The sequence below is a fragment of the Alosa pseudoharengus genome, unplaced genomic scaffold (assembly GCF_046254945.1).
Source record: "Alosa pseudoharengus isolate Yale_2024_CS ecotype anadromous, Long Island Sound unplaced genomic scaffold, YU_APseudo_1.1 YU_APseudo_1.1_scf_1, whole genome shotgun sequence".
NCBI lineage: Eukaryota > Metazoa > Chordata > Actinopteri > Clupeiformes > Clupeidae > Alosa > Alosa pseudoharengus.
The window spans coordinates 6,647,239-6,671,326 of NW_027468564.1; the positions used below are offsets into that span (position 1 = coordinate 6,647,239).

A 24,088-nucleotide genomic window follows, 5' to 3' on the forward strand; every position below is an offset into this window, starting at 1 on the left:
TTTCTCATAGACAATCAACGCCCGGAAGTTGGATGGATACGGAAGTTTGGGAGGCGGGACTTATGCACGCTCATCCCAGGCCAGGCCCATGGGGTCAGAGGTCAAGGGTAGGCCAAAGACATAAATCTGTAGGCCTACTGAGGAATTTACTTTAGCCTATAGGCCTACACCTTAACATTTCTATTCAAGATTCCAGACATTTGTTCTTTCTTCTTGTAAAAACACTACAGTACTGATTCTTGTTTAGTTACAGCTGCATGTTTGTTGTGCTTCTTTCATCATTTTCTGTTTGTTCTGTTTGTTCTTCTTGTCAGAACACTAAAAAACAAAGATAGTGATTCATGTTTAGCTACAGCTATAATCTATAGTGTGTGGTGACACATGAAACAAGACATAAAGCTGCCTATTTCTCATGTACATTCCTAGAGAGACTCTCCCACTGCTGCTAGGATGAGTGTCTCTCAGGAGAGAGAGGAGGCTGCAGGTCACAGTGAGACACTCCGACCAGAGTCTGCAGCACACAGCTGTGTGCAACAAAGCAGCAAACCAACACGCTCTGATGGAGGGTAAGTTAATCCGCAGATACAGTACGCATCATACCTGTCCCAACACCCTCTCTGTTCTTCTCTGGTGCCGATAAGGTAAAATAGAATGTAATAGTGGCCATTAGACTTATATTATTACACAGCTCTTCATAATGCTGAAGAATGCTGATCCATTCACTTGAATGGGCCTTCCCAAAGTTCGGTGTTCTGATATTTCTCGGTAACAGACTGTTGCTAAGCATAACAGACCGCTGTCAAGGAAAATGGGTTTCGTATCACTCTGAAAATACTGGAACTTCATTCAAAAGTGAAAGCAGACAGATGATCAACTGTGTTCTAAAGAATGTTTGATTCAAGTTCAGCGTGTGTTGTGAACTATTTGTTTATCAACAAAAGCAAAGAGGAAACAGTAACACATATGTAGGCTAGGCTAAACAGTCATATCGTGGGGAGTTTCTTTTTCCATTTTGGCAAGTATTAAGTATTAAGGCATTATCCCTTACATACCATCTGTAGGTACCATCTATAGGGAAATAGCCTGGACATGAGAGTATTCTCATTATGGACTCATTTAGCTAATCACTGGGAATTTATCTTCTTGCAGTAACACTTTCTGCAGCCTGATGTCTGACTTAGGGGTAATGTGTAGGAGCCACGCTACAAATTGCCTACACCGCTGTGAATCTTTTGTAGTTGTGTGTTGGTCTATCTGTGTAGCTGTGAATCTTTTGTAGTTGTGTGTTGGTCTGTGTGTGTAGCTGTGAACCTTTTGTAGTTGTGCGTTGGTCTGTGTGTGTTGCTGTGAACCTTTTGTAGTTGTGCGTTGGTCTGTGTGTGTAGCTGTGTCTGTGGAGGTCTGCAATTCCCCACCAAAATGCTAGAAGTGACTCCATAGACTGCCATGATTACAGTTGTAAAGTGGCCTTTCTGGCGTAGAATCTGTACAGAGGAATATACAGAGTATATTCTGAATTTCTGATAACCTTGATAAAAACATATTAGGTTAGGAGATAAAGAAAAATACATTCTACAATGAAGTACAGTTAAGAACAAAATGATTCATACCTCTGCTAAATATTGATTCAATGTTAATTTTCTCTTTAATGTTAGCCTGGCGAGCCAGATGTAAAATGTAGGGTCTGGGCAATCACCGTTCGCAGTGCTCAGTCAGAGGGGCGGGGTAATCAGTTGTATTTCAAATTCCCTCTGCACGCAATAGGACGCAATAGGATATTTGTTTTCAAGTAGCAGGGAATTCAAGCCAAACCGTTGCAACCATCAATCATTATGTTAAAGGAACACGCCACCCAATGTCAGTAGTAATATATGTTCTTACCTTAACTTTCACGAGTTGAGTCATACCTCTCCCGTGTCCGTACCTGCACTCAAACGCTCTGGTGCACGGCTGGACTGTGTTAGCATGTTGCTATGCTAGCGGGCTTTGACGGCAACTAAGCGTAGAAGTAATCAAAAACATCCACGTTTTACCGACTTAAATACAGTTGCACGAGTAGTTGATAGAAATGCTACGGCCATGCAACATGAAACGTGGCGATTTTCCAAGCGAATAAACCGGAGAACTACAATGTGTGGCGCAATAGCACTTGGGAGTACTTCGACCTAGCGTAGTAGTATTGTTAACACCTAATTGTAGATCCTATCCACCACAGAGTTTAGAATCCATGCTGGATCGACCCTCAGCCTCTCCCTCCCCTCTGAGCGAGAGAGAGGCACACACACTAGAAATGCGCTGATGGGCTATTATTTCAACCATAACTGCATAGCAAAACTTATCATCCGTCAGCCATCTATCAGCACCAAAGTTTTTTGACCAATTTTCGAAACCACACCCGCCCACCATCCGCTGGTTGTTTTAATGTAGGCTATGGGTGATGCAGCGCTGCTGACGTGAGGCTAGAAAGCCCTTGCCTGTTCTAGAAAGACTGATCTAATGCAGCAAATATATGAAAAGGCTAAAGTCGTACATTGGCTATGTTGTAGCCTATCCCCAGAATATCAGCAGCAAACTCAGTCTCTGTCTCGCAAAACAGTCTCCAAATAAAACGCACATCGGCCTGTTGCCTATTCTGCCAGCTTGTGACAATATATCGTCCAAAATGCTTGATTGCATTGCATTCTCCACATTTTTAGCTAAATTTTCATGTACCACATCAGCATTTTTGTTCAGTGAATCTTTTGTAAATTGCTTTACAATAGCGTCGGGCCCTTGCCAGCAGCCTTCGGCTTGCCTCTTGCCACTATACTCCTTGTCTTCCGATGTCATTTCTGAGTCATCTACAGATGTTTACACACATTCACCTCCCTAAATAGAACCAACTTGACGTTGACGTCAACCTGTGTTATATCCTAGATGAGACTGCCTGGGTTATTTTGTTTCGATATTAGCCTATATATAAAACACATAATTGTAGCCTACCATTCAGGGAATAGGCATTTAAAAGAGAGACAGAGAGCAGCTGATATGACTCAGAAATGACATCGGGCGATGGCAGTGCGAGATGTTCAGAACGTAAGAGCTACAACTTCTACAAACTCAATAACATCCAGCGGAAAAAGAAGGTAGGCTACGAAAAATAGTCGGAAAACTTAGATGTGTAGGCAAGCAAGCAAGTTTTGCGGTTTTTACTAAAAATGTGAACATGCACGTTGTGCGGTGGACTTTCAGAATGAATGGAGTCGGAGTTTCTTTAATATCGAGGCGTCATATTTGTCCGATGGCCTGCTATAAAATGCTGTCTGTCTGAAAAAGACGCGCTCGTGCAGTCAAAATGAATGGGAGTCTTCAGAACAGGCTTGTCAGTCACCCTGACATAACAGTGTGTAAAGTAGCCTATAATGTGAATGACTTGTTATTTTATCAAGGATTTCTTTTTTTTTGCAAAAAATAAAGTACAATAGGCATTAATTAGTAGGCTACAACATAGCCAATGTACGACTTTAGCCTTTTCATATATTTGCTGCATTAGATCAGTCTTTCTAGAACAGGCAAGGGCTTTCTAGCCTCACGTCAGCAGCGCTGCATCACCCATAGCCTACATTAAAACAACCAGCGGATGGTGGGCGGGTGTGGTTTCGAAAATTGGTCAAAAAACTTTGGTGCTGATAGATGGCTGACGGATGATAAGTTTTGCTATGCAGTTATGGTTGAAATAATAGCCCATCAGCGCATTTCTAGTGTGTGTGCCTCTCTCTCGCTCAGAGGGGAGGGAGAGGCTGAGGGTCGATCCAGCATGGATTCTAAACTCTGTGGTGGATAGGATCTACAATTAGGTGTTAACAATACTACTACGCTAGGTCGAAGTACTCCCAAGTGCTATTGCGCCACACATTGTAGTTCTATCAACTACTCGTGCAACTGTATTTAAGTCGGTAAAACGTGGATGTTTTTGATTACTTCTACGCTTAGTTGCCGTCAAAGCCCGATAGCATAGCAACATGCTAACACAGTCCAGCCGCGCACCAGAGCGTTTGAGTGCACATACGGACACGGGAGAGGTATGACTCAACTCGTGAAAGTTAAGGTAAGAACATATATTACTACTGACATTGGGTGGCGTGTTCCTTTAAGCCCACCAAACGACTCTATACACGATTTCAATGCCTGATTAAGTTTCGATTTCTGGAGCTCACAAGCCAACGGAGAGTTGCTAGACTAGCCCTGGCAGCAAATTTAATTTGCTGCCGCTAGGGGCGCGTCTAGATTTCTAGGCTACTTTAATGTTTGTTCTAGAGATGCACCGATTGCAATTTTCTGGGCCGATACCGATTTCTGATTTTTCATAGAGTTTGACCTGCCGATACCGATTTTAGCCGATTCCGATTTCATTTCTTCTAACCATTTTACAGCACACACACAAATAGTTATTTTCTATCTTTTCTTTGATAGAACATGTTAATATAGACATGTAATCAACTTATCAATAATGAAATGGCTGTAAAAAAAAATGGAACCGGTGAGCAGACAGATTCTTCTTCAAGTCTAACTTCAGCTGCAGTATCAAATTATGGATTAAGTTAAATTATGGAACACCCATTTTATTCTTCTCACATCCATTATCCAACTAAAGATATAAGAACAATTTTCATGATACATTTGAACATGCTACCATGTAACTTATTTTCATATGCATTGATGAATTTATGGGAGGGCGAGGGAAAAGTGGTAGTAGCCTAGGCTCACGCAAACACAGGGGAGAAGTGCTAATCGCGATTAGGTGCTCCACCATATGAAAACAGTGCACGTCTGTTTTGCGGTGAAAAAATTCAATCCAAATTCCGGTTAAATGCATCAATTAGGCTATTGAAACTTTCAGCTGATTCAGTATTCAGAGCACCAGTTTTCTTCATTGTAGGCTACTATATCAAAAGCAACTTTAACGTTTGTTTGCCTTTTAATAGGCTATCGTTTGTTCACCTTCACGACATCCACTTCTCAATCTGCTAGACTAGGGTATTTTAAGGCATAGCCCTAGTCTACGTGCAGTAAATAGTTCGAGTATTTTTTTTTAAGGGGAGTAGAACTACTAGGGCTATTGTATGTCGCTGCTTGTTGTCATCTTATTATGTAGCCTATGATCGCTAAACTTTGATTATTTTTAATCTCTGTTCAGCAGCGCTTGTTCAGCTGTGGACATGCAATTAGCGGCAGTGACGGGCGGTCATGAGCGATGTTTACGTAGCCTAATGAAGTGACAGCTTAGTAAATTCCACGCAGTATGCCAATGGCAAAGCACAGCGTTTGCTGCATAGAAAAACTCAGTAGCCTATTAGCGCTTTCTTTGTAGCTTTACATCCAGCCCTGAGTGTTGGCCTGGTTGCTAGCTTCTTCAAACTTTGCAAACTCAGCTGGGTGTTGTTACAATTGCGGCGCACGAGTGTATTTGACCGGCCTATAAAATCGGCATGTCTCAGACTGACCGGCCGGTCGCCGGTCATGGCCGATCACGTGAAAATCGGCCGATTCCGGTCACCAGCCGATCTATCGGTGCATCTATAGTTTATAATAACAACTTTAAATGTATAATTGTACAAATTGATATGTTCTCCACTTTTGAGGTACAGCTTGTAAAGATAATGCACAGAGGAGGATGGCATTTAGTTTACCGACCACCAAAAATGAATTGTAATTTCATTCAAGAATTTGCTGATCTATCTTTTATGGCCTCTTGCCAATTCATGATTTTAGGGGATTTTAACATTCACATCTGTTGCCCATCAAAACCTTTGGTTAAGGAGTTTTTATGCCTTGTGGACTCTTCAATCTTGTGCAATCTGTTCTGGCCCCGACACATCAGAAAGGCCACACATTAGACCTAGTATTGTCTTATGGTTTCAATGTTTCCAACTTAGAAATGATGGATGTTGGGGTCTCTGATCATTTTTTGATTTTATTTGAATCTATTTTGTTTTGTTCCCCTGTATATCCCCCTAAGTCCTATTCCTTTGCCCATTCTATTAATTCCACCACATTCTCTAATACTTTCATCCTTCTCTCACTCACCTACTATCTCTGTTGCTATTTCCACCTGCTCTGACATTGAAGAATTAGTCCCTCTCTTCAATGCATCCTGTCTTGAGACCTTAGACTGTGTTGCCCCACTAAAATAGCCTGGCTAGCGCCACCACTTCTCAATGAGACGTGGTCTAGGAACCAAACGTTCATTTTCTCGTATTTGAAAAAAATGCCCAGATCCGTTTATTGGGTGCCACGGATGTCTATCAAATGCGTCTGTGCATAGCTCATCATCGTCTTGCTTTCCCCCCTGTTTTGTGATTGGTTCCCTATCTGAGGCAAAAATTAGGGCGGTAGTTTCCAGGCTGCCTTAGCAGCGTGAATCAAATTGCGCGCAAGGCAGCATGGGAACACCCAGGCTACCACTAAAACAAAAGCGTGTCAAAACTATCACCACTCCATGGTTAAATGCCACTACCCGTTCTGTCAGAAAATCTTGCAGGAAAGCAGAGCACAAATGGAAAAAAGAGAAGCTTCAGGTCTTCTATGACCTTTTCAGAGATTCTCTAAAGATCTACCAAAACTCTGTTAAGGCAGCAAAGGTAGAGTCTTATGCTCAGCTTATCAACAATAATGCTCATAGGCCAAAAGTTTTATTTAATACCATTAATTCTATTATAAATCCTGCCTCTACATCATCTACTCTTGCCCCTTCAACAGAAATCTGTGAGAAGTTCCTCAATTTCTTCATCGATAAAATTGACAAAATAAAATCTCAAATCTCACCTCCGGATTCGGATCCCTCAGTGATAGAACTTTCACCTAGCTGCCTCCAACAGTTTCAGGCTATATCTTCCTCCCAGCTTTCTGAGGTGGTCTCCCATATGAAATCTACATCCTGCCACTTAGATGTTTTACCTGGACGCCTTTTTAAAGAAGTTTTTACCATCATCTGCCCTCTTGTATTGGCCATAATTAATCACTCACTAACCAATGGAGTGGTCCCCTCAGGTTTTAAACTTGCAATTGTGCAACCTTTACTGAAGAAACCTAGCCTTGAGCCCAGTGACCTGAAGAATTATAGGCCTATTTCTAAAGTCAAAGATACTAGAAAAGGTTGTCCTCTCTCAGGTTTCTTCTTATCTGAGTGAGTTCAATATATGTGATACATTCCAGTCAGGTTTTAGATCTCTGCACAGTACTGAATCGGCCTTGCTTAAAGTCCAAAACGACATTCTCTTAGCAGTTGACTCTGGATCTTGCGCCCTCTTGGTGCTTCTTGATCTGAGTGCCACCATCGACCATAACATCCTATTAAAACACTTGGAGGATGAAATTGGTCTCCAGGCTTCTGTTTTGCAATGGTTCTCTTCTTATCTTAGTGATATATCATTTTCAGTTTGTTTAAGCAATTTCTCCTCTTCCTCTGCCCCTATAAGGTTTGGTGTTCCTCAGGGTTCCATTTTGGGCCCTCATTTATTCTCTCTTTATATGCTACCCCTTGGCTCAATTTTTAATAAGTATAACATTCAGTATCACTGCTATGCAGATGACTCACCCACCTGGACCATGACCACCGAACTCCTGCCCTCCTCTGGAACCTTGCTGCCTTCTCCCTCTCGGGCCTCTGATGTGTCCGGTTTGAGACTTGAACTCCGATCCATAGAAAAACTATTGAATGATGCGCTCCACCGACATTCTCTACTCCTCACACAAATGGACAAGCTGACTCTACAGCAGTCTTTTCCGCTTAACCGTGTGGATCCCGTCGGCCCAGAGCCATCCTCGGAGCTAAATCCCTGGTTCTCCATTCCAGAGAAGACCAGAAGGGTGTCTCTCCCTCTATTTGCACATTAAAGTATTTTTCTTTAAGTGGAGTAGAACTAGGCTACTAGGGCTACTGTATGTCGCTGCTTGTTGCCTATGATCGCTAAACTTTGATTATTTTTTAATGTCGCAATCGGTTATCTCCGTTCAGCAGCGCTTGTGGTTCAGCTGTGGGCACGCAATTAGCGGCAGTGACGGGCGGTGATGAGCGATGTTTATGTAGCCTAATGAAGTGACAGCTTAGTAAATTCCACGCAGTAGGCCAATGGCAAAGCACAGCGTTTGCTGCATAGAAAAAGTCAGTAGCCTATTAGCGCTTTCTTTGTAGCCCTACATCCAGCCCTGAGTGTATTTGACCGGCATAAAATCGGCATGTCTCAGACTGACCGGCCGGTCGCCGGTCATGGCCGATCACGTGAAAATCGGTCGATTCCGGTCACCAGCCGATCTATCGGTGCATCTTTAGTAGTATCGGTGCATCCATGTTGCTACCACATTGTTTTACAACCGTTTGGCATGTGACAGTGTCATTTTCAGTCAGAACAAACATATTGGTCAAGAGAAAATCAACATTAAATCAATATTTGCCAGGGGAATGAATCATTTTGTTCTTAACTATATGTATTGCTGATGTAATTGTAAGTGTCAAGAAACTGACACATCACTCCACAGAGGAATTAATGTATCAACACTCTAAAATATTTCCCTGTTAAATAAAGAACTGGCAGTAGGGTTGCCATTATTTTCCTGTTATTTTAACAGTGACCTACTGTAAAGTGGCAAACTCCATAGACTGCCATGATTACAGCAGGTTGCCTACGCCACTGTGAACCTGTGTAAATTAACTACACCACTGTGAACCTGTGTAAATTAACGGCACTACACCACCAGGCCCGTCGCAAGAGGGGGGCGAGGCCCTGTGCGAACTTGTGCTACTGAACGCAATTTGTCGATATCGAGCGCACGACATTCAAACTAAACTATTGAAGATATGTGCATTACATAAACTGACAAATTAATAACACGCATAACATAGATTGACTCACCATAGCCTACTTAGAAAAAATCGACCTTTCTGGCTTTCGTTGCCGCAAACTCCACAATTAAATCATTGTAATTCAGCTTGCAGGCAACGTCACATAGTCTGTCCTGTGACATTGAGGTGCGCAAATAATTTTTGATAAGTTTCAGCTTTGAAAAGCTTCGTTCCCCCGATGCCACAGTTACTGGAATTGTCAGTAAGAGCCTGAGCGCAATTCCACAGTTGGGGAATGTGCCTTCGATCCCCTTAAGGAAACGAAGAGTGTGGAGCGCAGTATCTGTCCCCTTAGGAATTATGTCTCATTGGTGCTAACAACATTAACATTAACAATAATGCTTGTCTCCATAACCGTAGCACCACTGTCACTATCCCTGTGTGCCTGCTGCTGCTCGGCCACATCTCTAGATGAATTATTCACAAACCGATCCAGAGAACCATGCAGTGTCTTGTTGAACTCCTCTTTCTGTTTTAGTTTCTTTCTTTTCTCAGCTCCAGACTGAAATTTACGAAAGCAGTCGCGCGGACGTGCTGCCGACATTTCCCCTTCGTTCTGGCTCGCCTTCCCGGCTGCTACAAGCCTGGCTGACCGCTACAACAAGCCCGCTACAAGCCTGGCCGGCCGGCGGCCGCTACAAGCCTAGCCTACGTAACGACGTCATGAAATAAAATGAAAAGATATTAATTTTTATTTACTTTGTTTTTAAATCTTAAACAATGTCTATGCAGATTTAAATGAAATAGAGTTCTTTATTTTAGAGACATATTGTATAAAGAGCAGCAATAAAGATTTTGAGATAAATCTGCAACATCATTGGCCAGGTGCGAGGCCCATCAGAGCGCGAGGCCCTGGGCGACCGCCTAATTCGCCCCCCCCCTTCCGACGGGCCTGTACACCGCTGTGAACCTGTGTAAATTAACGGCACTACACCACTGTGAGCCTGTGTAAATTAACGGCAAGTTTTAGAGTGCAGCTCAGTTTCTTGTCTCTTTATATAACCAGCTCACAGACTCGCAGACCTCCATCTCCAGTGCCCAGCTGTGTGTCCATGAAGAGTGATGCGTCCATGGGTGGTATGCCCACCTTCAGCAGTGAACCAGTTCCATCAGGTCTAATGTGAGTAGTCATCAGTCTGTAGACGTGTCAGTCACATGCAATTCTACACTCACTGTCTCTCTCTTTCTCTCTCTCACTCACACACACACACTGACACACAAAACACACACAAGGAAATTGGATGGATGAGATGTAAAGGACTGACCTCTCCTAAATGGCAGACACCATGTAGAGATGTACTGTATATGTTATACGTTATAGGAAAACAATGGGATATGCTAGTTGGTTCATTGTGTGAGAGAGAGAGAGAGAGAGAGAGAGAGAGAGAGAGAGAGAGAGAGAGATTAATTCTAAAATGGAGCATGTATTGTTGTTTACTCTGCAGAGGAATTAGTTGATGTTAATCCGTTTCTTGTGTCTCTTTATGTAACCAGACCTCCATCTCCAGTGCCCAGCTGTGTGTCCATGAAGAGTGATAAGTCCATGGATGATATGCCCCACTTCAGCAGTGAATCAGTTCCATCAGGTCTAATGTGAGTCGTCATCAGTCTGTGGACATGTCAGTCACATGAAATTCTACACTCACACACACACACACACACACACACACACACAAACACACACACAGCACCTTACAGTATATACAAAACTATCAACTGTCAACTCTCAACTATGACTGTGTCTACATACAGTTTATGAGCATGGCTTCTATCAGATGATCTCCAATTACATTTAAAAACTAGCTAAATAAATAATCTTCTCACTGTAATTGCAGAAGATCACAAAGACCTGATTTCCTCAGTTCTGCTGAAGTGTTCTATTTGCTTGTTATCTTTACACATGCACAGTTCAGGGATGACATGCATAGACCTTGTGGCTCCTTGTAAAACAGCTGGGGAGTTGATATAGTGTGTTTAATGCTTTATCATGTCAAAGAACCTAACCCTACCTAACCTGAAATGAGGAGAAATATATGACATGGAGACACGTCTGGCTATCTTCACTTGAAAGGAATTTCCCCTTGGGGATCAATAAAGTATCTATCCATCTAAGGAGAGAGCAGACCCACAGCGCTTCTCAAGTTCTCGAGGACATTGTCTGGAATCTTATCTGTAGAAACATCAGTGTCTCCCATATTCTGAAAAGTTTGCCATGACGTTGGCAAATCAGTGTTGTTAGGAATTTCATCTGTATTAACAGCAACATCTTTCACATCAACATTTTCACTGAACTGCAAAGTCTTTCAATTTCCTCCATTTTCTTTTTAAATATTAAAGACATAAGGCCTTACATAATTTGAAGCCGTTTTTGTTTTGGCTTAGGCCTACGCATTCCAGTGTGAATCCACCAATCATATTATCTCATTTTCACAGCAGTCAATTGTGATACCTTTACTTCCTAGCTTGTGTAGTATGCCATGGCCATCCAATCTTTTTCCCCATGCACCTAATAAAAGTATTTCACCTAAATGTCCACAGTTGTTCAAATTTTAGAATATTTTTGGTGAAATTTTAATAGCCTACACATCTTCAAGAAGTTTTAAGAGTGTGTCCATGAGAGGACCAGGCGGGGGTGACACATGCTACGTCACCGATTTTGATGAAACTTTGACAGTTTGAAGGGTCCACCTAAAAACTCAAAAAGCCAAAATAGTACAAAATTTGAAACAACCCAGGGGGAGTTAGGACCGCCTCCTTGTTTTAGGGCAAAAAAACTCAAAAAAAGGCCCAAAATTGCATAAAATGTTGACATCCCTCCTGCTGTCAGATTTAAACACAGCAAAGTAACAATCCATGCCATCAAAGGTCCATCCAAGGTTAGTTTAAAACTGGAGTTACAAGGCGTAAGGTGTGACTGGTGTCAGTCCAGGACTGCACGTATCCACTATGTCACATGCCTTTTGGCGAATACTCAAAAAATAGCAATATTCAGACCTGAATATCTCCGATGAGCAACTTTCTTTTTTCAAAATTCTTTCTGCACATGAAAGGGCCATCTGTGGACTTCATAAATCAAAAGAAAAATGCTCGGCCTTTTTATTATTTTTTTCGTGGCAACCGCCTAAATAGTGTGATCCAGCCAGTGATTTCAAATACATATCTACTTCAATGATTGGTTGAAAATAATGCTTAGGTCATTTATGGTGGACAAATGGAGATATATTATTACCAATCATGTCTGCTGATCAAATCCAAGCTACATTTAATGTCCTGACCCAGATAACAAACATACACTGGGACGGAACTGGGCCACACCTACCACAACGTCCGGCACGGATCTGCATAATGGACCTGATCCGGCGTCCAAACGCACATCGGTCCAAAACTGGTCTGGATCCGTTTGACGGATCTGGTTCCAATAAGGGCTAAGACTGGCCCAGTTCCGTATGAGAGTCTTTGTTACTGACGTGTTCCAGATCTGCTTATCATATGCAATACGGGTCCGCTTATTGTGTGTGGTACGGACCCGTTTATCAGATATCAGCTGGCTTTATTTGACACGTGAAATGTGATTGGTAATTAGGCTAATTATCCTGAAAATCTGTTTGCTACACTACACATTAGCTAACAGGTTCGTTATCGGTTAACCCAGGCTAAAGTTCGTAACGTTTTCCCAACAGCTCAACTAATAAACATAAGCTAGGCTACAAACACAATAGGGGGGTAAAAAAAAACTTTACAAATAAGTGTCCTATTATTTTTTTTATTCAACAACCTGGCTGTAGAAGTGCAATCCCATGTTTAAATCGTGTTAATTCCACTGTTCCCATCGATATTCAGGCTATCTTCCAGTCATCTCCATGGTCAATCTGAAACAACACAAAATAAACATTAGCCATTTATTCCTTTTTGAAAATAGGCTAAGACAATTACACTCGTTTTTTATCATCAGTGATCCTGTTAGCGTTATCACTGTTTTTTCCAAAATAGGCTAGTTATTGTGAGTTATTTTGCTCAAGCTAAGCTAGCCTATATTGCTGGAAAATAATAGTATAAACTTACAGTAGGCCTAAAGTTATCAATCGCTCGGCTGCTTGTTGTTGTCTCTGAATAAACCAACAGAGATAAAAAGCAGATAGCCTACCTTGAAAAGTTGAGCTGTGTCCTAGTCCAACCCCAGGCTGGCAAATCATGTCAAAAGGCAAACCAAAGATCCTTGATTAACGTTACTGCTTGGACTTCTGCATGCGTGGCAAGAATATGGGGTTGTCTCATAGCACTGTTTGATCTGACACAAACAGCAATTGACTACTTTTACCACTGCTAGGTAATAATAAAAATAATGAAACGAGCGATCAATATTGAGCCAACTATATCTTCTTTTCCAGCCTTACTGTAGAAATGAAGTGGCCAAGGGAACATAGTGCACCCCCATGGCTTCTAAATTTGTGCCATTCCAAAATACCTTTTTTTTTCTTTAGCAGCCAGTTGACAATAAAGTAGGGAAAGGACAGTCAATTTAGCAGAATCCGTACCTTAATTAATATCATTACCACCTGGGTCTGCTGTGAAAAAATGGTCATTCGGCTCATATCCGTATCACAGGTTTGGGCCAAATCAGTGTTTTGTATTTTAAACGCATTTCCTGACTTCCAGTTGAGTTGCGGAAATCGGACCTGGGACAAATCTGTAAACCGGTGATAAAACAGCATTACTAGCAGAGCTGAAACCTCTATCAGGAGCAGATCTGGTCCACAGCCAGATACCGTATGTCCGCTACAGGCGGATCTAAAGGCTTTTATGCGGATCCGGCCCAAAGGAAATTGCTATCTGGGGAATGTAATATATTCCTTAAGGTAGCTCAAAATGACATCATCGGGTGACATACACCAGTATACACCGTAGGTCTAATTTTTGCAAATGTGATATCTCCAACATATCTCAGGGCTAGAAACAGTCACTTGGACTCAAATAATAACTTGTAAGATTTTTATAGTCAAAGGTCAAAGGTCAAGGTCACTGTGACCTTATGTATATCCCATTGTGGTGAATAAACCTCTAAAAATCCCTGACATAATTGCAAATGTGATACAAACATTCACACTGGCCCTTTCTGAAACCCATCCCTACCCACTCCCCTAAGTTACGGTGTGCACTCAGGTGGGAATCACCCTTACAGCTAAATCAAGTTCTCCATGTAAATGGGAAAATGTTGGAGTTCTTTTTATCACTTTTGGGTGTTATAGGCTAGTTGGAACTGCTCACCTCAATGAACTATGATAAGCTATGCTAACAGTGGGTGCTTCAGACTGAGGTACTGCACACACACAGATGAGAAGGGTATGTATTATCTTATCTAACTCTGGCAGAGACAATAAGATAATTTCCCAAAATGTTGGCGTGTTCCTTTAACACTTGGTTAGGAGTGCAAGTGGCTAGGGAGAGAGTGTAGCTAGTTTCGGAAAGGGCCTTTCACTCACAGATAACAAATTAATTTGAATTTGATGGTCAAAAGTCATAGGTCAGGGTCATTGTGACCTCACATTCTTGTGAGGAATGCCTATAGGAAGTTTTTTTTCTTTCAAATTCGGCACACACAGTCACTTACACTCAAAGATGAACTGATTAGATGTGAGTGGTCAATGTTACTGTGACCTCTCAAAAAAACAACATGGGCCTACTGTATTTTTACACCTTGAACACAATATCCTGGAAACACCTTGAGGGAGTTGTTTCAAATTTAGCACAACTTAGGCCCTGTACACACATAACCAGATATTTTATGTTTGGGTCTTTCGTCCACACATAAACAGTGTTTTAGCCCACACAGATATTTTTTTAAAACCTTCTAAAGAGAATGCTGGTTTACTTGGATCTGTGGACATCCAAAACGGAGATTTTTACGAACAAGTATATACGTATATATACTCTTTTGATCCCGTGAGGGAAATTTGGTCTCTGCATTTATCCCAATCCGTGAATTAGTGAAACACACACACAGCACACAGTGAACACACATAACAGTGAGGTGAAGCACACACTAATCCCGACGCAGTGAGCTGCCTGCTACAGCGGCGCTCGGGGAGCAGTGAGGGGTTAGGTGTCTTGCTCAAGGGCACTTCAGCCGTTCCTACTGGTCGGGGTTCGAACCGGCAACCCTTCGGTTACAAGGCCGAAGCACTAACCAGTAGGCCACGGCTGCCCCAGTGGACAAGGACGTGATGGTTACTTTGGGTATTGGGTGGGCTTTACTTGTTTCGTAGCCTACTGTACCTCGATGTCCATCCATCGTAAAAACATGTCTGTAGACCCTGCTTATTAGTTGTTTTAAAACAGAGACTCTGATATGGTATAACCACCTAGCTTCATGTTAGGGTCCCACAAGGAAATCTGTCTGAAACATTGAAAACATGATAATGTACATTACTTGTGAATCTGTTTCCATTGCATGCCACATGACCAGTGGATAAAGTGGGATTTGGCAGGTGGGGGAACCCTAAAATCCAGTTCCTCCCACTTTAATTCCTGCATATGACCGCTGTCTGCTGTGTTGGGCTAATGGGACAGAGTAATGCCAAGCTAGATTAACATTTTCCAATGTTAAAACCATTTATCACATGAAAAATAACATATGACAAAAATAACATAACATATCATAACATAACATATCATGTGATAATAACAATAATAACAATACTCTGTGTTTCCAGGATATCATGTTCAAGTTGTAAAAATATTTTTTAGTGAATAGTGAAATAGTTTTTTTTGTGAGGTCAGAGTAATATTGACCTTTCACCACCCAAATATAATCAGCCACAAAACTTCTGTTTTTTTGAGGACGGTCACTGAAAGGAGCTGTAACAAATATCGGAGGCTGCTGAAAAGGCAAGCCAATGGCTATGGCACTCACATACTATTTGGGGTCATGTTGTAACCTGAATTGACTCTGAGACGCTGCTGCTGTGTTTCTGGAGTGGTAGTTGTTGGTGCCTACATCAAGGGCTTGCATGTCGGCTGTGTATGTTGTTGATCAGATCATAAGTGTCCACAGTAATGAAGAGGAATGACTGGAGAATTTATGATATTGCTTGGTATGTTGGTATGTTGCTGATCGGATCATAAATGGCCATAGCAACAAACAGGAATGACTGAAGAATTTGTGACAATGGTTGGTAGTTGGTATCTAAATATTTGTTGGTATTTGTTGGTGTCTGCATCAAAGGCTTGCGGTTTGACTGGGTATGTTAATGATCAGATAATAAACCACCAAAGCAATGAAGAGGATTTACTGAAGAATGTGTAGGTATTTGTGGGTGCCCACATCAAGGGCTTACAGTTGGTCTGGTTATGTTGCTGATTGGATCAGAAACTGTGGGAGCAAAGAAGAGGAATGACCAAAGACTTTGGTGGTACTTCTTGGTGCCCTCATTAAGGGTTGGTGTTTTGTTTGTTGTATAGTTGCTGATGGGATCATATATGGCCACAGCAAAAAAGATGATTAACTGAAGAATTTGTTGGTATTTATGGGTGCCCCCATCAAGGGACTGCAGTTTGCTTGGCTGTGTTGCTGATCGGATCATAAACGGCCACAGCAAAGAAGACAAATTACCAAAAAATGTGTCGGTATTGGTTGGTAGACAACCTATCATGAGTGTGGAGGGAGCTGGGTCTGAGATGCCAGATACCACTGTTGAGCCTTCTGGAGGTCACCGATGAATGACGAAGACAAAAGTGCAAGTGAATATTTGTACCAAATTTGAAAAAACATCCCTACAGGCATTGACCTCGACCTTTGCCCACCAGATTCAAATATTTGTTATCTGTGAGTCAAAGTGAATATTTGTATCACATATGAAATTATGTCAGGGATTTTTTGAGATTTATCCACCACAAAGGGATACACATAAGGTCACAATGACCTTGACCTTGACCTTTGACCTTTGGCTACCAAAATATTACAAGTTATTATTTGAATCCAAGTGACTGTTTCTAGCCCTGAGATATGTTGGAGATATCACATTTGCAAATATTGGACCTACAGGTATACTGGTGTATGTCACCCAATGATGTCATTTTGAGCTACCTTAAGGAATATATTGCACTTAGGACATTAAATCTAGCTTGGATTTTATCAGTAGACATGATTGATGATAATATATCTCCATTTGTCCACCATAAATGACCTAAACATTATGTTTCAACCAATCATTGAAATAGATATGTATTTGAAATCACTGGCTGGATCACACAATTTAGGCGGTTACAGCGACAAAAATAATAAAAAGGCCGAGCATTTTTATTTTGATTTATGAAGTCCACAGATGGCCCTTTCATGTGCAGAAAGAATTTTGAAAAAAGGAGGTTGCTCATCGGAGATATTCAGGTCTGAATATTGCTATTTTTTGGGTATTCGCCAAAAGGCATGTGACATAGTGGATACGTGCTGTCCTGGACTGACACCAGTCACACCTTACACCTTGTAACTCCAGTTTTAAACTAACCTTGGATGGACCTTTGATGGCATGGATTGTTACTTTGCTGTGTTTAAGGCGAGACACGGCAGGTGAAAACATCGTTTTTTCATGCACTGGTCAATTTCGAGATTTTGGGCTAATTTGCTACCTTAGCATGTATTCTTTCACACTACTACAACAACAAAGCCCGATTTACACATTTAGGTGTTTATTTCATTACATTTTGTCTACTCGCGCCTGTATATTTCTCCTAAATTCACCAAAAGTTAGTCTTCTAACGTTTCATGCTCTACCGCGACCGTGATACAAAACATAACATGTGTAGTACCGTTGGAAAGCTCTGTTTTTCCTGCATGACGTTGTGCTATCCAAATATGGACACTTCCTTTGTAACCGCAACCAATCGCGAAAGTTCAAAGGCGAGTCTAGGCTGAGAACGGAATCTCTTGGCTGTGTTCCAAGGCTGTTTTCTCAAATTGAGTTTTTATCATTTTCCAGTAGAAACATCTCAGCCTATGTAGCACCTATGTACACCAAACTTTCCAGATATACACTTAGCAGTATTCTGAAGATATTTACAGAGGGATTTGTTAATAAATCATTCCTGGCCTGATTTATGTGACATTTTAATCAAAAATATAAGGCAAAAATTAAGCCTTTTTTTTTTTAAGGCTATGAACAGTATATTCTGATTTCCTAGGTAATGAAAGCAGATATCCTGAAATCCCTCTGTAATTTTATTTTTATCTTGTATGCAAACAAAATGAAAGAATAATTTTGTACCAGGCTTTATCATATGTTCAGATCTATCTACCGAAAATATATGCAAATTTGTACATATTTAATGAGATAATGCCTAATTTGCATAATTAAACATTCGAATTTCAAAAACTTGTAATACATTTTTTGTTCATACTTGTGTAAGTAATCAACTGAGTAAGTTTCATGGTGATGTCTATTATTTAAAAAATTTACCCTATTCACCTGTAGTGTCTCGCCTTAAATCTGACAGCAGGATGGATGTCAACATTTTATGCAATTTTGGGCCTTTTTTTGAGGTTTTTTGGCCTAAAACAAGGACGGGGGCCTAACTCCCCCTGGGTTGTTTCAAATTTTGTACTATTTTGGCTTTTTGAGTTTTTAGGTGGACCCTTCAAACTGTCCAAGTTTCATCAAAATCGGTGACGTAGCATGTGTCACCCCCGCCTGGTCCTCTCATGGACACACTCTTAAATGTACTCACCAAAATTCAGAAATTTAGATGCATCGTACGGTCACGTAAAGGAGTTGCCACTGAAATGACATGACATGTTGGCTATCCTCACTTGAAAGGAGAGGGCAGGCCCACAACGTTTCTCACATACTGTATATCCTCATGTTTTAAGTCAGGATGTGTCTTGGATAAAGTCGCACCCACAGGTTTTTGCCTCCTTGCTAACTCAGGTTTCATGCTGGTGCTGCTCTACCAAGTGAAGACCGATGTGGCACTGTTCAGTACTCACAACAAAAATTACATTTGCATGCAGATAACTCTGCCAGTTCAATATACAAATATGAACAATATACATGTGTAGACTAGGGCTGTCACTTTTGTGAAAAATTCCCGTTCAATTTTTGAGACATAAGTGTTCATTGAATCAATTGTAAAATCGATTTTCTATGTCTAAAGACGTTTGCATTTTCAAAGCCATATATAGGCCAATCCACGGACAACTTACAGGCATTAGGATGAACGTAAAGAGTGCGCTTGAAGACACACAAGCCAGCAATATTTCTGATGATTTATATTAGCGTTTACTTTCGTGCGCAATTACAAACAGGAATGCAACATTCTCGAAAAACAATAAGCAGAGTGGACTGCCATAACAACAGTGAAAAACATTACTGCATGCTTCAACGTGGCTGTTTACGATTAAAAATGTCAAACAAATTTTGCCTACATAGGAACTCACAAATGCACAGTTTGCATATCGCTTTGTCCTTCTCCATAGTTTGATCTACCCAAAACCTGAAGTGCTTCCGTATAGAACTCCTCAAGTTATAGAGCTGGTAAGTCCCGCCCTTTCCGCTATCCCCGCTGGACCTCTAGATTGAAAAATCGTTAATGCAAGTGAATGTGAGAAAATAATTATTTTCTGGTCCCTTTTGAATTTTGCCATAAATGTGAACATATGTTGTCTGTGAATTTTTAATATAAATTTTCGTGTAAAGATTGCTACAATTGAGCGGGTAGAAGTTTGATGCAGTTAAACTTTGTGTGAGAGCACTTTGTGGACTACAACTTTCCGCTAGACGACATCTAACTAGTTTCCCATAACAACCATATCGTTGGTCGAGATGTAGAGGGTTATTAAGATCGACTTTGAACACAGTGAACCATACAACTTTACAATCACACTGTATCATAGTGTTAATGTATTGAATGAAGCTAGACATGTTTCGAATATTTTTGTTACCATGTGTGTTTATTCCTGCCGTTACAAAAACTAGCATCTCAGTTAATGTTAGCGATTAGAGCTAGCTCACGTCACAGGCGACATGTAGTCTTTCTCGTTATGTCTTTTCCACAACTGATAGCCGAAGAATCATATAATATACTATCAAACTCGTAACATGAAAAATTATATTAAAAATTCACAGACAACATATGTTCACATTCATGGCACAATTCAAACGGGACCAGAAAATAATTATTTTCTCACATTCACTTGCATTGACGATTTTTCAATCTAGAGGTCCACTGGGGGTTTAGCGGATGGGCGGGACTTACCAGCTCTATTAGGGCGCTATTATCACTCGTCTCGCTCATGTCGCACAGGTTGATCGCGTTGTCCTCCATTTTTTGGCAAAACACCAGCAGCACAGCAGCCGGTTTCCGGTGCATAAAATTGGTGGGAATTTTGTTTTCAGCTTTCGCAACGCCTACTGCACTTTTGGAATTCTTTATTTTCTTTTTCTGCTTGTTTGGGGGTTTTGTTACCACTATCTTTTTTATTTGTTTAATTCTTTTAAAATAAAGTGTACATATTTGGTTAAAATCGATTCCCTATTTTAGTTTTCGAAACTTGTGTTGGTTGGTCCAATCGATTGTGCAATCGATTTTCAAACGTAAAGTGACCGCCCTAGTGTAGACAATAAACGAGAATAGACATTTATATACAATCATATACATTTGTATACAACTGAATATCTAACAACATGAATGGCAAAAGGAACCTACACAAGTTAATTATCTGCCTTCATGTTCATCTCATGCATCCTTCAGTCTGACTCAGGATCAGTCCAGCTGTGAGCAGGTACTGAGGGACCCAGCCATCACCACCTGTGGACACCTGTGCAAACAAGGTGAGCTCACTGACTACTGTCACAGGTATTTGATCACACCTAACTGTTCAGAGCTAATGGGGACTCTTCATTAAGACTCTTGAGTGTGCAGAACTATATACTGATAAACTGGATAGTAACTAATGACTTCAAAGTTGCATTGTTCAATTTTGCCAAGCAGGTGATGAGGTCCTGAAGAGAGTTATAGTGACTCATAAAGCCAGTCTGAAGAAGAGGTTTGAGAACATATCTGAAGGCATCATCAAACCTAAGACACTCCTCAATGAGATCTACACAGAGCTCTACATCACAGAGGGAGAGAGTGAAGGGGTGAATAAGGAACATGAGGTGTGGCAGGTAGAGTCAGCATCTAGATCTCAGTCCACAGAAGACACACCAATCAACTGCAATGATATCTTCAAGCCCTTACCTGGACAGGAGAAACACATCAGAACTGTGATGACCAAAGGTGTTGCTGGCATTGGAAAAACAGTCTCAGTGCAAAAGTTCATTCTTGATTGGACAGATGGGGTAGCCAATAAGGATGTAGATTTTATGTTCCCCCTTTCTTTCCGTGAGCTGAATTTAGTCAGGGGGGATGATCAGTACAGTCTTCACAGGCTCCTGCTGGACTTCCACCCTGAGCTGAACGAGCTTAATGATGGTGAAGGATACAAAGACTGTCGGGTTGTGTTCATCTTTGATGGTTTGGATGAGAGTCGGTTGACTCTGGATCTGGAACAGAACAGTAAGTTGTCTGATGTCAAACAAAGATCATCAGTGGATGTTCTGATGACAAGCCTCATTCAGGGAACTCTGCTTCCCTCTGCACTCATCTGGATAACCTCACGACCAGCAGCAGCTAGTCAGATTCCTGCTCAGTACATCGACCAGGTAACAGAAGTACGAGGATTTAATGACCAACAGAAGGAAGAATACTTCAGAAAGAGAATCAGTGATGGGAGTCAAGCCAACAGAATCATCTCACATATTCAGGCATCCAGGAGTCTCCACATTATGTGCCACATTCCAGTCTTCTGTTGGATAGCAGTTACTGTACTTCAGCAGATGCTGGAAAGGAAAAACATCAAAGACATTCCCAAAACGCTGACTGAGATGTTCATACACTTCTTGCTCATCCAGACCACAAGAAAGGATCAGAAGTATCAGTGTGGACCTGAAACGGATACAGAGAAACTTCTGGAATCTCAAAGAAACATTTTACTTAAGCTGGCAGAACTGGCTTTCAAGAATCTAGAGAATGGCAACCTCATGTTTTATGAGGAAGACCTGAGAGAGTGTGGCATTGATGTCAGTGAAGCCTCAGTGTACTCTGGCATGTGCACTGAAATCTTCAAGACTGAATCTGTGGAATATCGACAAAAGAAGGTCTACTGTTTTGTGCATCTTAGTGTCCAGGAGTTTCTGGCAGCTGTGTTTGTGTTTCACTCTTATTTGGCGGAGAACCTTGAGGCACTGAAATCCCTCATCAGTGATGAGCGTAGAGATGAACTCAATCCATCATTTTTATCTTCTTTTCAATCAGCACTAGGATTAAAACCTCAAGACAACTTACTTGTTTTACTTAAGAGTGCAGTTGATAAGGCTTTGGAGAGCCATAACGGACACCTGGATCTCTTCCTTCGCTTCCTTATGGGCATTTCTCTGGAGGGCAATCACCGACTTCTGCGAGGTCTACTGAGCCGCACACACAACAGCTCAAAAAGCATCAAGGAAACATGTCAGTACATGAAGAAGCTCAACAGAGAAGGTCTCTCTCCTGAACGATGCATCAATCTTTTCCACTGCTTATTTGAAATGAAGGATGATTCCATGCACAAAGAAATTCAGACATACTTGTCATCACCAAAGAACATCAAACAGAAGTTGTCTCCTGCCCACTGTTCAGCACTGGCCCACATGCTTCTGATGTCTGAGGATGTGCTGGATGAGATTGACCTGAAGAAATACAACACATCAGATGAGGGACGCAGGAGACTGATCCCAGCTGTGAGGTGCTGCAGAAAGGCACGGTGAGTTTTTGATGGAGAGACTGTGCTAACTATAGTGACTACATATAATGTTAAGTCACTAGTCTACTATTAGCTGTGGTGAACCCAGACTAATCTGTTCTTTGACAGGCATCAATGGGATCTTTTCCAGGGACCGTATTCACAAAGAATTTTAAGGCTAAAAGTAGCTCCTAACTGCCGAATTTAGGAGAAACTCCTAAAAATAATGGGTGTGTCACTCGTAACTTTAGGACTCTTAATTGTTTTGACTAAGAGTAATTCACAAAGCATTTTAGCCCTAAAAGTAGCACCTAAGTCTGGGACAGCTTAAAAGAAGTCGAGAGGACTCCTAACTCTCAAACAATCCTAAGGCGCTTTTTGTGGCATTTCACGTCACGATGCCGATGTTTTGAAATGAACATGCGGTTCCAGGAGCTGTCAATCGCGAGGGAATAATTGTGCATTGTAATTAAGGGATGCAATAATACCACCAACAACCAAAACCATTCATTGCATGTAAACTAAATGTAACGTTTTATTGTAAATCAAATTGTTTCTCCTCTTTGCCAATGTAAGCCTATGTGTCTCCTTAAAGATTCATTTAAAACCTGTTGCAAAGATACTGCTTCAAATTGCAAAGATAGGCCTACTGTATTTCATTATGCTACTAGGCTATTTGTTTTGTCTTACTCTTTATTCATTTAGGCCATTTATTAATCATCGTGCATCCTTCATAGCACTTGTGTAGTGCACGCATTCTCACCAGCAAAGACCTGTCACCTGTCACTCATCATCATAGGGGAGGTTTTTACCATCATTCCCACATTATAATCATCTGCCAATCAAGATGGTCACTTCAATCAAGCTCGTGCATGAGTAATGATGTCAACCATAACAACAGAGCTAGAGTTAGGAGTTGTCACTTTTCCTTACTAAGAGTAGGTCTGAAAGCCTTTGTGAATATTTTTAAGAGAAAACTCCTAGGTGTAAGTTTTTAGGCCTACAATGCACAATTATTCCCTTTTTCAATTGAGAGCTCCTGTAACCGTAACATTGCAACGTGACGTGAAATGCCACAAAAAGCGACTTAGGATTGTTTGTGAATAGGTCTTAGTGAGTTAGAAGTCCTCTCGACTTCTTCTAAGCTGTATTGATGTGTAATACCCATTTTATAAGTATCTTTACTGTTTTAAAAATGCAAGATGGTGTACACTTGATATATTTTGATGTTATGAAGTGGGAAATTCCATCTTCATTACAGGATTGTGGTTGATGGTGTGGCATAAATAAATTGCTTATATGTATACAGTGTGTGTGTGTGTGTGTGTGTGTGTGTGTGTGTATGTATGTGTATGTGATTTGGCATGGGAATGATCTGCGAAAGATCACTTGATTGT

General features: G+C 41.1%; 1 protein-coding gene across 4 annotated transcripts in view; it reads left to right on the plus strand.

The window, feature by feature from the left end:
• The window catches only part of LOC143135392 (NACHT, LRR and PYD domains-containing protein 12-like), a 270,809-nt gene that overhangs the window by 75,586 nt on the left and 171,135 nt on the right, over nt 1-24,088 (plus strand). Inside the window, exons 5-6 of one of the 4 annotated variants that reach the window (XM_076296080.1) lie at nt 9,903-10,001; nt 10,376-10,474. The exons of the other annotated variants lie outside the window; for them this stretch is intronic. Of the exons in view, the coding sequence (XP_076152195.1) occupies nt 9,903-10,001; nt 10,376-10,474 (198 nt within the window). The remainder of the gene's footprint in view (nt 1-9,902; nt 10,002-10,375; nt 10,475-24,088) is intronic. 4 annotated transcript variants of the gene reach the window in all.